We start from the raw sequence: 14477 nt of genomic DNA on the forward strand, positions 1-14477 counted from the left end.
CCTAACAGTTCTGTTTTCTTAGGTAGCCTGTTAAAATGCCCGAACTCAATACACTTCTTTTTCCAAGATGGCGTCGATGAAGGACAGCGACACCGGTCTGTGGCTCCATAATAAACTAGGATCAACAGACGAGCTTTGGGCGCCTTCAAGTATTGCTTCACTCCTCACCGTTTCAGTTATCGACAATATACGCTTGTGTTTTTCGAGTTTGTCGCCTCCAGTTAAGCTAAAACTCTTGCTAGGGATGCTGCATCTTCCCAGGCGGACTGTTGACGAGGTGGGTAACGTTACGCGAGTTGATTTGACTGATTGAGCACTAGGTAGCTAGTTTAAATGGGATTATGCAACAGGCAGCCTTGACCGAGTTTCTAGCTGATGTTTCCTGAGCGGGAAGTATAGTTGTAACGTCAATGGACACTATGCTTACAAGCTGTTTCAAATGTATACTTAGCTAGTTAGCCGCAGATATGGCGATGCAGACAGTCAACATCATTACATAGTGTTCTCTACTCAAGTTAAACCAGCAGTCCGCATCGATCGCTTCCTTGGTTAGCTAGATAGCTGCTAACGTCAGCTGTGTAGGTAAGTGTCTACAGACCGGAGGTAGCTAACTATCCCGGCTAGGCTAATTCTGTCCAGTCGTATGTTTTCTGTTTTGTTTACCTAATGCACATGCCTTCTTTTCATAAACACCACGTTAGTTAGCTAACCTAAAATGTAACATTGGACCGGTTTGTAGTGTAGTCGTATTTGAAATCTGATTTGTCTGAGAATCATTGAAATGCTGAACTTGTCAGTTTTGTCAGTCAGGTGGTTTCGCTTTTAAAATATATATATATTTTAGTTCACCTTTTGTTTAACCAGGTAGGCCAGTTGAGAACTGCGACCTGGCCATGACTAATCAAAGCAGTGCGACACAAACACAGAGATACACATGGAATAAACAAACCTACAGTCAATAACACAATATAAACGTCTATATACAGTGTGTGCAAATGAGGTAAGATTAGGGAGGTAAGGCAATAAATGGGCCATAGTGGCGAAATAATTACAATTTAGCAATTAAACACTGGAGTGATGGATGTGCAGAAGATGAATGTGCACTGGGGTGCAAAGGAGCAAATAAATAACAATATTGGGATGATTTAGTTGGGTGGGCTATTGACAGATGGGCTATGTACAGATGCAATGGTCTGTAAGCTGTTCTGACAGCTGATGCTTAAAGTTAGTGAGGCAGATATGAGTTTCCAGCTTCAGTGATTTTTGCAATTCGTTCCAGTCATTGGCAGCAGAGAACTGGAAGGAAAGGCGGCCAAATGAGGAATTGGTTTTGGGGATTACCAGTGAAATATACCTGCTGGAGCGCATGCTACTGGTCGGTGCTGCTATTGTGACCAGTGAGCTGAGATAAGGCGGGGGTTTACCTAGCAAAGACTTATAGATGACCTGGATCCAGTGGGTTTGGTGACGAATTTGAAGCAAGGGCCAGCCAACGAGAGCACACAGGTCACAGTGGTGGGTAGTATATGGGGCTTTGGTGACAAAACGGTTGGTACTGTGATAGATTTCATCAAATTTGCTGAGTAGAGTGTTGGAGGCTATTTTGTAAATGACATCGCCAAAGTCAAGGATCGGTAGGATAGTCAGTTTTACGAGGGTATGTTTGGCAGCATGAGTGAAGGAGGCTTTGTTGCGAATTCTAGATTTAATTTTGGATTGGACTGCCAGGTAGTGCCATTTTGGCGGGCGTAACCAGCTAGCTAGGTCACAATTCCAAACTAGTGGGAGATGGCCTTTGAAATAGTTGTTGCTCTATTTCAAATCGGCTATCGACAGTTAAACTTTCTATTAAGCTTTGTTAAATAAATCTCAACTGGTCTACAACCGGTGTTGTAAACCAGGTGCATTCCATAAAATGTCTCTAGATTGCTTTGTTGACCCATTCTACTTCCGTGATTAATACCGGTAAGCGATTGAATTAGCTACATGTAGGCTATACAGTTAGACTTGTCACTTCCATTTTTTATGACCATAACAAAATCAGCATCTCCTGTCATATATTATCTCTAACATGAGTCCAAAGTTCTTTGCACTCTTAAGTTTCATCCAATGGAGTCAGCTCTGGTTGACATTCTGCACCACAGAAGCTGTAGCTTCTATGTGCGATTGAATATACCTTATTGTTCATTTACATGGAAATTCATTTTGTGCGATCAGAATACAAATACACAAAAACACTGGAAAGTTAATAGGGCTGCGTTTACATAGGCAGCCCAATTAAGATACTTTTTTCCACTAATCAGATTTTTATCAGAGCTGATCTGATTAGACCAGTTAGTGGATAAAATATCAGAATTGGGCTGTCAGTTTAAATGCTGGCTTTTTTTTCTTTTTTCTTAGTTTAACGCACACATTCACAGTCCCTGCAGCCTTCTATCCGACCATATATTGGACCTATGTCCCACTGTTCAGCAGCCTGGTGGCTGATGTAATGAAACTTGCCTTGCTCCTATTCTTGCTGAACAGTGGGACCTTATATATCCTTCTGGAGGACAGCAGCTCAAAACATTGGACCAGATTGTGTGCAGGGTTCTCTATGATGCGCCTGGCCTTGTCCATCTATGATGGAGGCCATGAAGTCCCCTGCACTGCAGCCTGCTGAGCTTGGAACCTAGGTTTAAGGGCCTCCCAATGATGGCCTTGTAAGGCAATTGACAGCCCACCATATCAGGCTAGAAAACAGAAAGTCAGTACACTCTCTATATGGCAGGAGTAGTACAGTGGCGGTCGGTGCCGTTTATGATGACATTTTTATTTTTTATTAGTTCGGTCTTATTTCTATTACAGCATATTGGATGACTGCCATTCATATTCCATTCACCATGATCAATGTCAAATTGATAGGTTTAGGATACTACATGATACAACATTTTCCCCTATACCCATCATGAGGTCGCTACAACCTAGACAATGAATGAACGTTTACAACGTAGGTGGACATAGGTCGAGAGAAATGAGGTGACAGACAGTGAAGCATGGACAGACAGTGACACATTCAATACTGCCTTGCACACTCTTGCTTGCATCTAGCTTACATAGGGTGTAATCATTAGTCCAACAGGTGCAAACAAGAGTTTCTATTGGACAGATTCAGGTACGTTTATCCCCGTTTTGTTCCGTTTGCTTCCGTTTAAGAAACGTTTTCAACAGAATCGGTGGATTGAATACACCCCTGATCACGTGTAAACCCAGTTCACTTTCATAGCAGCCACATTCTATTCCTTCTGGCATCTATGTGCTCGCCTCCTCTCACCCTTTCCCTATGTTTGTGGACTTCAATGCATCAGCTGTATGTGACCAGCTGAAAAAACCTTCCAAGCCAAACCATATGATAACCGCTAAACATAGCCTACATCGTTGTCACCTTATGGGGCGGCAGGGTAGCCTAGTGGTTAGACCAGTAACCGGAAGGTTGCAAGTTCAAACCCCCGAGCTGACAAGGTACAAATCTGTCGTTCTGCCCCTGAACAGGCAGTTAACCCACTGTTCCTAGGCCGTCATTGAAAATAAGAATTGGTTCTTAACTGACTTGCCTAGTTACATAAAGGTAAAATAAAAACATTAAAATATTAGCTAAAGTAACCATAGTCAGCATAGCTAACAGAACTAAAGCATTAGTAAACCTACTTCAATCATGCAGTAAAGTTAGTGTATAGTCAGTAAGCAGTTTAGCGCTTACACCAGCTGGCCCCGGTGGCAATAAATGAGTAAAACCAAAAATGTACCAGTTCCTGTGCTGTGTTGGACAGTCATAGCATCCATCTGTTTGAGTAGGCTAAACTAGCTAGCTGCTTTTGCTAGCTAAGTTATTTTTTTATTTTTTATTTTATGAATTTGTTCAAAAGTGTTCATCTATTGTCTTTTTCCTCTCTGAGTCAACTACTCACCACATGTTATGCACTAAACTGCTAGCTAGTTGTAGCTTATGCTTGCAGTACTAGATTCATTCTCTGATCCTTTGATTTGGTGGACATGTCCGTTCATGCTGCAAGAGTTCTGATAGGTTGGCGGATGTTCTCCGGAAGTTGTCATAATTACTGTGTAGGTTTATGGAGTGGGGTGAGAACCATGAGCCTCCTAGGTTTTGTATTGAAGTCAATGTACTCAGAAGACGACAGAAGCTAGATGTCCTCTGGCTACACCATGGTGCTACCCTATAGAGTGCTGTTGAGGCTGCTGTAGACTTTATTGCGAAACAGTGTGTTTTAATAAATTATTTGGTGACGTGAACATATTTAGTGTAGTTATCAAAAATGTTTAACTTTTGGAACGTTTAAATTGTATGAAATACAATTCACTGAGGAGGATGGTCCTCTATCCTCCTCTGAGGAGCCTCAACTGGTGGTGTATTTGGCGAGTGACCTGGTGTTATATATATATAGATATATATTCGAATTCCGTTCCCTGCTCTAACCTCCATATCCACCCTCTGCCCCTACACACTCTGCCCCATGGAGATTCTAGGTTCAGTTTATTTCCATACCTTGTTTTATACCATTTGTATAAACTGCTTAATGCCTACTGTGAGCCATGCATGTAAAGCCTAAAAACACATTACCATTCCACAAGATTGGACAATAGTTTTTGAATCTTGCCCTCCACACTTCCACAACCTCCCTGACCCTATCTGTGCAGATGAAGGAGGCCCTGTCTGAGATCATCCAGCTGGCCACGGTGGACTCTGAGCCCTGGGTACTGATGGTGGCAGACATCCTAAAGTCCTTCCCTGAGACGGGCTCCCTCAACCTGGACCTGGAGGAGCAGAACCCCAATGTACAGGACATCCTGGGGGAGCTCCGGGAGAAAGGTGGGTACACTACCATATGTCAGGAGTCACTAGTCAAGGGGGAAAATGAGAACAGCAGGAGTCATTGAGGTTCATGGTTCTAGCGTTGTCACTGGAATGAATGATTTAGGAAAATGTTTTTTTTTTGTGCCCATTTCAAATAGGATAAATTTTCCAGCATGTTGGTGCTGCTCTACAATCACCTGTTGATTGGCCGTCTATCAGAGTGGAGAATCGTTTTGTATTCAGTACATGAGCGGTGAATTGCTGAGCTCTAGACTACTTGTCATTATGCACTTTTTATTTATCACCTGTGCACATGTATGTAGAGGTACTGGTTGGTTATAGCATGATGCAGACAGGCATGTATACTAACAGCTTTCACTTGCCCTTTGGGGTCTAGGTCGAGTTACTGTAAAAACACTGTCTGCTGCTGATGTAAAAAGGGCTTAATTAAGCTTTCAACATCCATTTAGAGATGTAATAAACAAGAAAATAAATGTTTTTGATTGCTCTCCTCCCTGCAGTGAGTGAGTGTGAGGCGTCAGCCATGCTCCCTCTGGAGTGCCAGTACCTGAACAAGAGCGCCCTGACCACGCTGGTGGGCCCACTCACGCCCCCCGTCAAACACTTCCAGCTGAAGAGGAAGCCCAAGAGTGCCACGCTCAGGGCAGAGCTGCTGCAGAAATGTAAGATAACACACTTCACTCCATCCAAGTGTACATGACAAGAGTCTAAAATGGCCACCTCGTCTCTTCACCTCAATCTCCGCATCTTCATCTGGGGACAAATGTATCGAACGTCTCAGATTAGTAGTGCTGATCTGGGATCAGGTCCCCCTCCTGTCCATTTACTGTTATTAGTGCAGATGAAGGAAAGCAGATGAGAAAAGGAAGTCACTTTAGACTGTTGAAATGCCTCCCCGTGTTTCAGGTCTCCTCTTCTTTGTGCTAATTTTACAGAAAGTTGAATGGTCTTTTTGTCACATTGATGAATGGTCATGACTCATGTTAATTGCGGCACTCGCTGGAAAACAAACATGAGCGTTTCTTATTGGACAAGTTAATGTAGTCCCTCCCTGTTTGTCAGTTTTCTTCTGTCAGGTGCCTAATGAACAGCACCCATGGGTGTATTCACTAGGAGCCTAACGGAAGCCAACAGGATGAAACGAGGAAGGACCTACTGGAATTGGTCCATTTGAAAATTTTATTTTATTTTTTAAATGTTTTCTGTTGCTAAATGTTATGCTACAATGTTCACTGATTGGCTCATTGTTGTTGTGTTTTCAGCCACAGAGACGGCTCAACAGCTGAAGAAGACAGCGGGAGTTCCTTTCCACGCCAAAGGAAGAGGCCTGGTCAAGAAGATGGACACCACCAGTGAGTTTGACACACTTCTTGTTGTTGCCAAGACTAAGGCTATGAGCACTTACACCATTTATACCAGGGTTTAGCCTGTAATTGAAATGAATAGCGCAAGAGATGCTGCTACAGCGCCTCAATCAAGTCATTTGTTGCTGCTGGAGTGAAACATGCTTTTATTAGCACAATCATTGTGGAACAATTCTAAATGTAATTGTGTGTTAAAAAAAACCTTTTGATGGCAACGATTCCACATAGCTACAGCAAATTGCTTCCTCGTTGTGTAGTATGGGGACCCCAGGAAACACATGCTCCAAAAACACCAAAATACCTCATTTTAGAAATGTAAAAGCTCTCAGTATTGTGATGCAAGGTCTTTTAGATGTTGTACACATTCAATTGTTATATTTGCAATGTTCTATTCTGTTCTGTTGCGAGAAAAAAAACCCTATCCTTTAATTGTTTGAAACCTGAACATTTAACTGTATATAACAGGGCATGTCTTACCTTCAAAGTATCCTGTATCCAAAATCTGACCAAACATGGAGGCAATTATTTTATAAAGACTTCCATATGCCAATGAAACCAGTAGTCTATTTCTCTCATGTTCTATTTGTTTCCTTCAATGTCCAGTATCCAAAAGTAGAATCCTGGTCATATTAGCAGCGCGTGTGCAGTGCGCTTTTGACAGTGTTTTCCCACTAATTGCATTATGGAATGAACATTCGCGTGTAGCCAATTGCCTTGTGCAACTGGATTCCGGAATTCCTGACTGGCTGCCCCCAGGTTGTGAAGGTAGGCACCTCATCTACACGGATTCTCAACATGGCCCCACAAGGGTGTGTCCTCAGTCCCCTCCTGTATTACCTGTATACCCACGACTGCGTGGTCTCAGAGTTCCAATTCCATCAAGTTCACTGACGACACGACAGTAGTTGGCCTGATTTACCAACTACAACGAGGCAGCCTACAGGGAGGTGGTAGACACTCTGACGGCATGGTGCCAGGTAAACAACCTCTCCCTCAAATGTTAGCAAAACAAAGGTGCTGATTTGTGGACTTCAGGAGGAACCAGGCTGGACACGCCCCCATCACCATCAACGGGGCTGTCGCGGAGACAGTCAATAACTTCAAATTCTTCAGCGTACATATTTCAGAGAAGCAGAAATGGTCTAACCACTGGGACACCGTAGTGAAAAAGGCACAACAGACTCTTAAACAGGATGCTGAAGAAATCCGGCCTGTCCCCGAGGGCCCTCAGTGTTCAACAGTAGCACCATCGAGAGCATACTGTCGGGCTGGGTCACCGCCTGGTGCGGAAACTCCACTGCCGCGGACCGCAGGACTCTTTAGATGGCGATACGTGCAGCTGAAAGCACCAGGTGTCACAGGAAGGCCAAGAAGATCATCAGGGACCCCAGCCACCCAAACCATGCCCTGTTCAATCATTCAGACGTGGCCAGACTGGATAATAGTTTCTACCCTCAGACCATCAGGCTGCTGAATATCCACCACTAGTCAGCTATCTGCTCCAGCCTCCCCACTGCTACTCCCACATGGATATTTTCCCCCAACTACTCCCCCTATGGACATTTCCCACTGTCAATGGTCACTTACATTACCTGCTGCTCCCCCACCCCTGCTACTCCTGCTATGGACATTCCCCCTTACCCCAATAGCGTGCATAACTGTTGCAGTTGTTAATGTGTATATTATGTATTTTTGTACATATTTCGTTTTTATTTCACTTGTTCCCCACACCCCCCTCAATGGTCACGTTGCTCTCCCTATGGTCTTTATTCTGCCTCCACCCCAATATGTTTTTATTCATCACTGCTACAGTTATGTGTATATAGTGCTATTTGTTTTTTTTGCATAATTTTATTTCACTTAGTCCTGCATCACACTTGCAACCCTGTACATGTGACTATTAAACAATCTGTATCTGTGCATCGCTGCACTTTATAATGTGAAGAAATTATAGTTAATCAACTTAAGCTAAACGTTCTGATCTGTCGTGTCAGATTCATTGCTTTTTAGCAGGTTTTTTAAAAGTATCTTAGGCCTACTGGTTGTATGAATTTGGGCTCCATCGCCCCACAACTGCCCCAGTGTCTGTTTTGGAATAGGACATTTCTTTGTCACACAGAACGACAAGCTGACAAATGGAGTAGGTCAACTTTTCTACTATGGGAGATTGACATACACTTGTGATTTTGCTGTTCGTTACTCGTCTTGTTGGCTGAGGAAAAGTAAATGTGGACAGTTATTCGAGCATCTTCAAATTGCATCCTTGAGTTGCATGTTCGGTTCAGATGAACTACCATACTCTAAATGTGATTTTCTGTCATTTTGAGCACTGTGGGTGGACGCCCTAATCGGGTTACACACCCAATGCAGTCTGGTAAATTTCTCAAATGTCCGGTCAATGTAAATGCTGCCAGTCAAATGTCCGGCGCCACATTTTCATAACGGAAAACCTGACTAATACCCACTGGTATCTGAGTGGTTGCTGAGATCATGTTATCATGTTTTCTACCCTTCCTTCCAGCACCCCTGAAGGGGATCCCCAAAGCCCCGTTCCGCAGCCCCACCACCCCCAGCATGTTCAGCCCCCCCAGCAACCGCACACCCATCGCCCCAGCACGGACACCCCTGCGCAAGGAGAGGGGGGTCAAGGTGACTAAGGGGGCTTAACAAGTGGCATGGGCTGTATCCCAAATGGCACCCTATTCCCTACATAGTGTGTGTGCAAATGTGTCAAGAGAAGCTGATGCACATTATTCTCTGTTCCCCAGTTGTTAGACATCTCAGAGCTGGATATGGTGGGAGCTGGTAGAGAGGCAAAGAGGAGAAGAAAGACTTTGGGTAACTGCCTTTTCTATTCCCATCTACCCCTCTCTAGCAAGCAGTCTTCACTGTTGCTCACCATCCTTCAGACTCACTGACTCTTATTAATGATTATGTGCTAGTGGTATTTGCTTCAACATTCAGGACAAGAGAAGTTGAAATTGTTTAGAAAAGTTGAATGTCTTCACTTAAGCCACTTATGGCCCTGTCTCTGTGTGTACAGAAACAGAGGCTGGGGAGAAAGCTGCTAAAGAGGAGGCTGTGGTGGAGAACGCTACACCAGACTATGCTGCTGGACTGGTATCTACACAGGTAGGAACACTCACTCGGCGTCATTCACACACACTCTCTAACTCACACAATGTAATGCAACTTATACAGAGGTATTGACCCAGTTCTCCTGTGTTTCAGAAACTGGGTGCGTTGAACAACGAGAGTGCTCTGCCGTCTACGAGCTACCTGCCGTCTACCCCCAGTATGGTCCCCTCCTCCTCCTACATTCCCAGTTCAGAGACACAGCCAGGTGAGAGAGACGCCTACAGAGCTGTTACTCAGATCTCAGGGTAACCCTCCATTTGGCTAGCCTGGGTATCAGTCGGTTTGTGCTAACATTCCACTCCTTGTACTCCAGACACATTTTCTGTAGTTACTCCTATCCAATCTTCTCAGATTGTTTCATGTCGATAACTGGGTCTTCATTCTAGCGAACGCAGGTGGTTTGGGACGTGATGCCCTGCAGTCGGGTCGCCAGCCTGAGGAGTCAGCCACGCCCGGCGCTGCCGCCACCACCACCCTCCCGGGCCAGTTCAAACAGAGGACGCCCATGTATAACGCCAGCAACACTGCCACCAGCCCCACCGCCCCCGCCTCGCCCAGCACGCCAGCCAGCACCCCTGCCAGCAGCAACGGCCCCCCGGCCGCCGCCACCGCCACGCAGCCCGAGACCCCCACCACACAGCCCCCAACGCCCACGCCCCAGCAGCCCCAGCCCAAGAAGAACCTCTCGCTCACGGTGAGTTGGCTCAAGGCATCATTGGGACTTCCAATATCCACACTAGTATTCTACTTAGAATTAGGCATTATATTGGGTGAGCGTTCTAATCTGGACTACTTACGATGTGAGACTACTATGCCGCTGTGTGTGTAACCTCTGCGCCGCTGTGTGTGTAACCTCAGAGAGACCAGATGTATGCTGCTCAAGAAATGTTCAAGACGGCCAACAAGGTTACCAGACCAGAGAAAGCACTCATCCTGGGCTTCATGGCTGGATCCAGAGGTACTGTACTGCTTTCTGCAAAATACTCCCTCATTTTAGTAAAAAGTAATAGCTTTTTGCAATGGATTATGAATATTCCCTGGAGTATGTCCAATGTTTTAGTAATGTGTTCGACTGGGATGTGGATATGTGCAAGCCCTCTGGTGGGGGTCGAATCTAAGCCTAACTGGCTATTTAGTCATGTGTACACAAACACACCTTCCAACACTCTTACCCTCACTACTAGTTGAAAATGTCTGACTTCTACCATATCAGCACACATCTCTAACTGATCTATCCCCTCCTCCAGGGAACCCTTCTACCATAACACTCTAGAACATCTAACTGATTTATCCCCTCCTCCGGAGAACCCTTCGACCATAACACTCTAGAACATCTAACTGAGCTATCCCCTCCAGAGAACCCTTCTACCATAACACTCTAGAACATCTAACTGATCTATCCCCTCCTCCTCCAGAGAACCCTTCTGCCATAACACTCTAGAACATCTAACTGATCTATCCCCTCCTCCTCCAGAGAACCCTTCTACCATAACACTCTAGAACATCTAACTGATCTATCCCCTCCTCCTCCAGAGAACCCTTCTACTATAACACTCTAGAACATCTAACTGATCTATCCCCTCCTCCAGAGAACCCTTCTACCATAACACTCTAGAACATCTAACTGATCTATCCCCTCCTCCAGAGAACCCTTCTATCATAACACTCTAGAACAGTGGTCACCAACCTTTGAGTCAAGATCACTTTCGCAGTCAAAAAGCAAGCTGAGATATTATTTATTTATTTTACATTAACCTCACGCAAACAGTTTTGTAGGAATGAGGTTTGGGCAGTTGGCCCTAACACATTATCACAGCATATTGGCTATATGATTGGCCTGCCAATATTGTTAATAATCCGACCATATTATATTTCAAATCTCGAGTTTGATAACATAATGGATCAGTTGGTTTAGCACTTGAGGCACTGCTGAGCATGAAATAAAATAATTTGCTTTTTTATTTTACTGGACTGATGGTACCTGCATCTGATAGTCAACGAGGTCAAATCACGACGTCAGTGGTCTTCAGGTCGAAAAGTCAGAGCTCTAGAAAGATGCCTGAGTTTCTGACTTGGAATTCCGAGTTGGATGACCATTCAAAATAATTTTTCCCAACCGCCTCTAATGGTCCCTGCTCTCTCCTGCCTTTCCTCCGGTGAGAGTGACCAGAGAGAGGGGACACAGTCTTCCACCTGATGGCGAAACTCAAGTCTCATTGCATCTGCCTCATGCACAAATTCATGTTGTTACTATGACCAGAGAAAGTTAAATATTCCTTTATTAAAATCGACAGTACGAGCTGCTAAAATTAATAAAAAGCTGAGCTAACGATTCTTGGCTACTCATTCATTGCAGCTGCAGCCCAAACGGAAGTACGGAGAGGTGCATTTTATAAGTGTTGAATAAAAACAGTGACATTGCTGAATATAAACTTAACCATGAACGCAGTCATGAAAACAGCAGCTCTTTGCTGTATTCGTTGACAGTCTCTCTGTGGTCGTGGTTTTAAAAGTTATTTAATCTGATGTTGGCTAGTAGCCTATTAAACTTTGCTGTGGCCAGGGTCATGGAAGCTCTGTAGCCACGGTGATTTGAGCTATCCGATTGGGCAGCGCAGTAGGTGCACTCGATTTAGTCACATATTTGCCGGTCCACCAGTGGAGTTTGTCTCATGGGAACACTTTGCTTACACGGTGAGCAGGATTTTTGAATCAAGTGCACCTACCAGCAACAGCTCATCACAAGCGCAAGCCTTTATCGTTCATTGGCTTTTCTACAGAAATATTTGGTGATCGACTAGGAATTCCTCGAAGATGCCTCGATCGCAATCGACCGGTTGGCGACCACTGCTCTTGAATCTCTAACTGATCTATCCCCTCTTTCTCCAGAGAACCCGTGTCCGGAGCAGGGGGACATTATCCAGATAAAGCTGAGTGAACACACAGAGATCCTGCCTAAGGCAGATGGCACGGGCAGCACCACCATGCTGGTGGACACAGTGTTTGAGATGAACTACTCCACAGGACAGTGGACCCGCCTCAAGAAGTACAAACCAATCACCAATGCCTCCTGAGGTGGCTGCTGGCCTGCCTGTCGGGACTAAACATACATGCATACATGCATGCATCAACACACAGACCAAATCCTCCTCTGGTAGACAGGGACTTGTCACACACACACACTTGTGCATACACATGGGCCAAATTCAGTGCGTGAGGGGCTAGGGAGGATTGCGTGGGAGGGATAGGGGGTACAGGTTAAGGGGGGTATGGCTCCTGCATTGACAGGCAGGGGTATCCTCAAGACTTTCCCCACATTGGTTTGTTTCTCTGTTTTGTTTATATGTCCCCTCAGATTCCTGAATGTTTGTTAAGGGGAGGGGTACAAAGTTGTACCTTATTTTGATAAGACAACTGTTAACACTTGCTTTACTATTAAAGGTACAAGCATGCCACATTATGTCAAGAGAAAGTCGTTATTACAACTCTGTTTTTCATTGTGAGAAGGTAATTAAGTTAGCAGCTTCCTACTTTCTGTCAAAGAATGATTTGAAAAGAACAAAGAAAAGAGCCTGAACGCATCAGAAAAATGTGACCGATGGGATGATCTGCTGTTTCCTTTGCGCTGTCGGGTTCTGATTTGGAACATTCTGGAGAATGCCGTTTTTCCATCCTTACCAAGAAGGGAAGAAAATAAAGTGAAAACATGTTCAGATTCCAGTGTTTAACATAAGTCCTTCAGAACATCTCTCTCCTCCTGACTCTTAAGATCATGATGATGAGGGTAAAGGTGGTCTATGGTACAGACGTACCGTTGACTTCTTCGTCCACACTGATCTGTTGGATTACTCTTCAAGACAGGAAGTTCAGGCAACGGGGGTTGCACTAGCATGGCGACACCTGTCGTAAGACAATGCAGTCTCACTGGTATTTAGTACAGTATGAATCAGTAGCGGCTTGTCCATTAGGGTGTTGGGGGCGGCACCTTATAGTCCCAAAAAAAAGTATGTTTAAAACAGTCAAGTGCTGTAGCCTTTATATTTTACGGTTTAAATGTGTTCCAAACTATTATTTCAGTTGGCCTCTTATTGCTTTGAGGGGGGCATGTTTTAGCATCCAGGACCGCTACATTAGATTACATTGACACCTAGCGGTTCTGAGAAGAAATACACTGCTGCTTTAAGTTTATTGCTCCTCCTGGGGCGTTGAGCTTGAACGCCCTAGCTGCTCTGATCTAACTCCATTCCAACAGCAGGCAGTAATCATGGTCAACAGATGTGAAAATTATTGGGATTTTGTTGCCGACAGGCAGCATCTCGTGGTGGGATTAGCGGCTGTGAGTATACTGTATATGTCTTTACAATCTGAAATCAGGAATAAAGTAACCCATAATCAATACAGCACTGATTTTGTGTGGCACCTGACCTTCGGATTGACTGTCATGCTCATGACAGGTTTAGGCAACAAGAGGAAATGTTGGTGGAATTCGTTTCCAGATTAGCCAACACAGCTTGAATGTTCATTGCTTGCTACTTGATGAGGCCCAATCCTTCAGTAGACTCAGACTGGCGCTTTGCTTTGGTGTATGTCCCAAAATGATGTATTCTTATTCACCATTGGAGGAGAGGTTAAGGTTTTTATTTTTTGCAAGGCAATATAGTTGGCAATTAAGCTTTTCTCTGCAATTTCAGTTATGCCAGAACTGTGTTTTTGATCTGCAGTCATTTCTGGTGTTATTCTGTTATGTCAATCCAGTAAGGTTTTGGGGCATTTAGTAGAATTTATGGATCTCGCAGTACTGGACCTGTTGGAAAACTCTATTTTATTGGCAAACTGTTGCCTTTGACTGGTTTAATTAACTATAGCATATAGGCTAAGGTAATGAAATGCATTTTTGTCCAAACATTTCAGCAGGCTGTCCGCCCATATAATCAGTCAATCACGAGCCGCTACTCATATGAATGTCCCTAAGACTGATTGGACTGTACCAGAGTAAGTGCTCCTCTGCCAATTTAAGCAAATTACAAGGCTAAGATTTGTCTGTATCCTTTACACACAAAAAAGTCACTAGAAATTAGCATTTCACAAACAATTTAAAACAA

The 14477-nt window shown here is 44.3% G+C and overlaps 1 protein-coding gene across 2 annotated transcripts; it reads left to right on the top strand.

The window, feature by feature from the left end:
* Window positions 1-67: 67 nt before the first annotated feature.
* LOC118368881 (negative elongation factor A-like) lies at window positions 68-12830 on the top strand. Of its 2 annotated transcripts, none has more exons than XM_035753342.2 (11): window positions 68-277; window positions 4696-4867; window positions 5374-5535; window positions 6136-6225; window positions 8759-8886; window positions 9006-9075; window positions 9281-9369; window positions 9469-9580; window positions 9762-10069; window positions 10234-10333; window positions 12265-12830. In XM_035753342.2, exons 1-11 carry the CDS (start codon window positions 68-70, stop codon window positions 12447-12449), a joined length of 1626 nt encoding a protein of 541 aa, XP_035609235.1. In that variant the 3' UTR covers window positions 12450-12830. The 2 variants fall into 2 exon arrangements, with proteins under 2 accessions (XP_035609235.1, XP_035609236.1); XM_035753343.2 differs by lacking the exon at window positions 68-277 and adding an exon at window positions 348-582.
* Window positions 12831-14477: the final 1647 nt, after the last annotated feature.

This window comes from Oncorhynchus keta, chromosome 35 (assembly GCF_023373465.1).
Source record: "Oncorhynchus keta strain PuntledgeMale-10-30-2019 chromosome 35, Oket_V2, whole genome shotgun sequence".
NCBI lineage: Eukaryota > Metazoa > Chordata > Actinopteri > Salmoniformes > Salmonidae > Oncorhynchus > Oncorhynchus keta.

What these genes read in the sequence shown, in the direction of transcription:
- LOC118368881 (XM_035753342.2), top strand. Translation starts at nt 68, where the DNA reads ATGGCGTCGATGAAGGACAGCGACACCGGTCTGTGGCTCCATAATAAA. An exon ending in GCAAGGAGAGGGGGGTCAAG is followed by an intron (nt 8,887 to 9,005) that starts GTGACTAAGGGG and finishes TCTGTTCCCCAG; the next exon opens with TTGTTAGACATCTCAGAGCT. An exon ending in CTGGACTGGTATCTACACAG is followed by an intron (nt 9,370 to 9,468) that starts GTAGGAACACTC and finishes CCTGTGTTTCAG; the next exon opens with AAACTGGGTGCGTTGAACAA.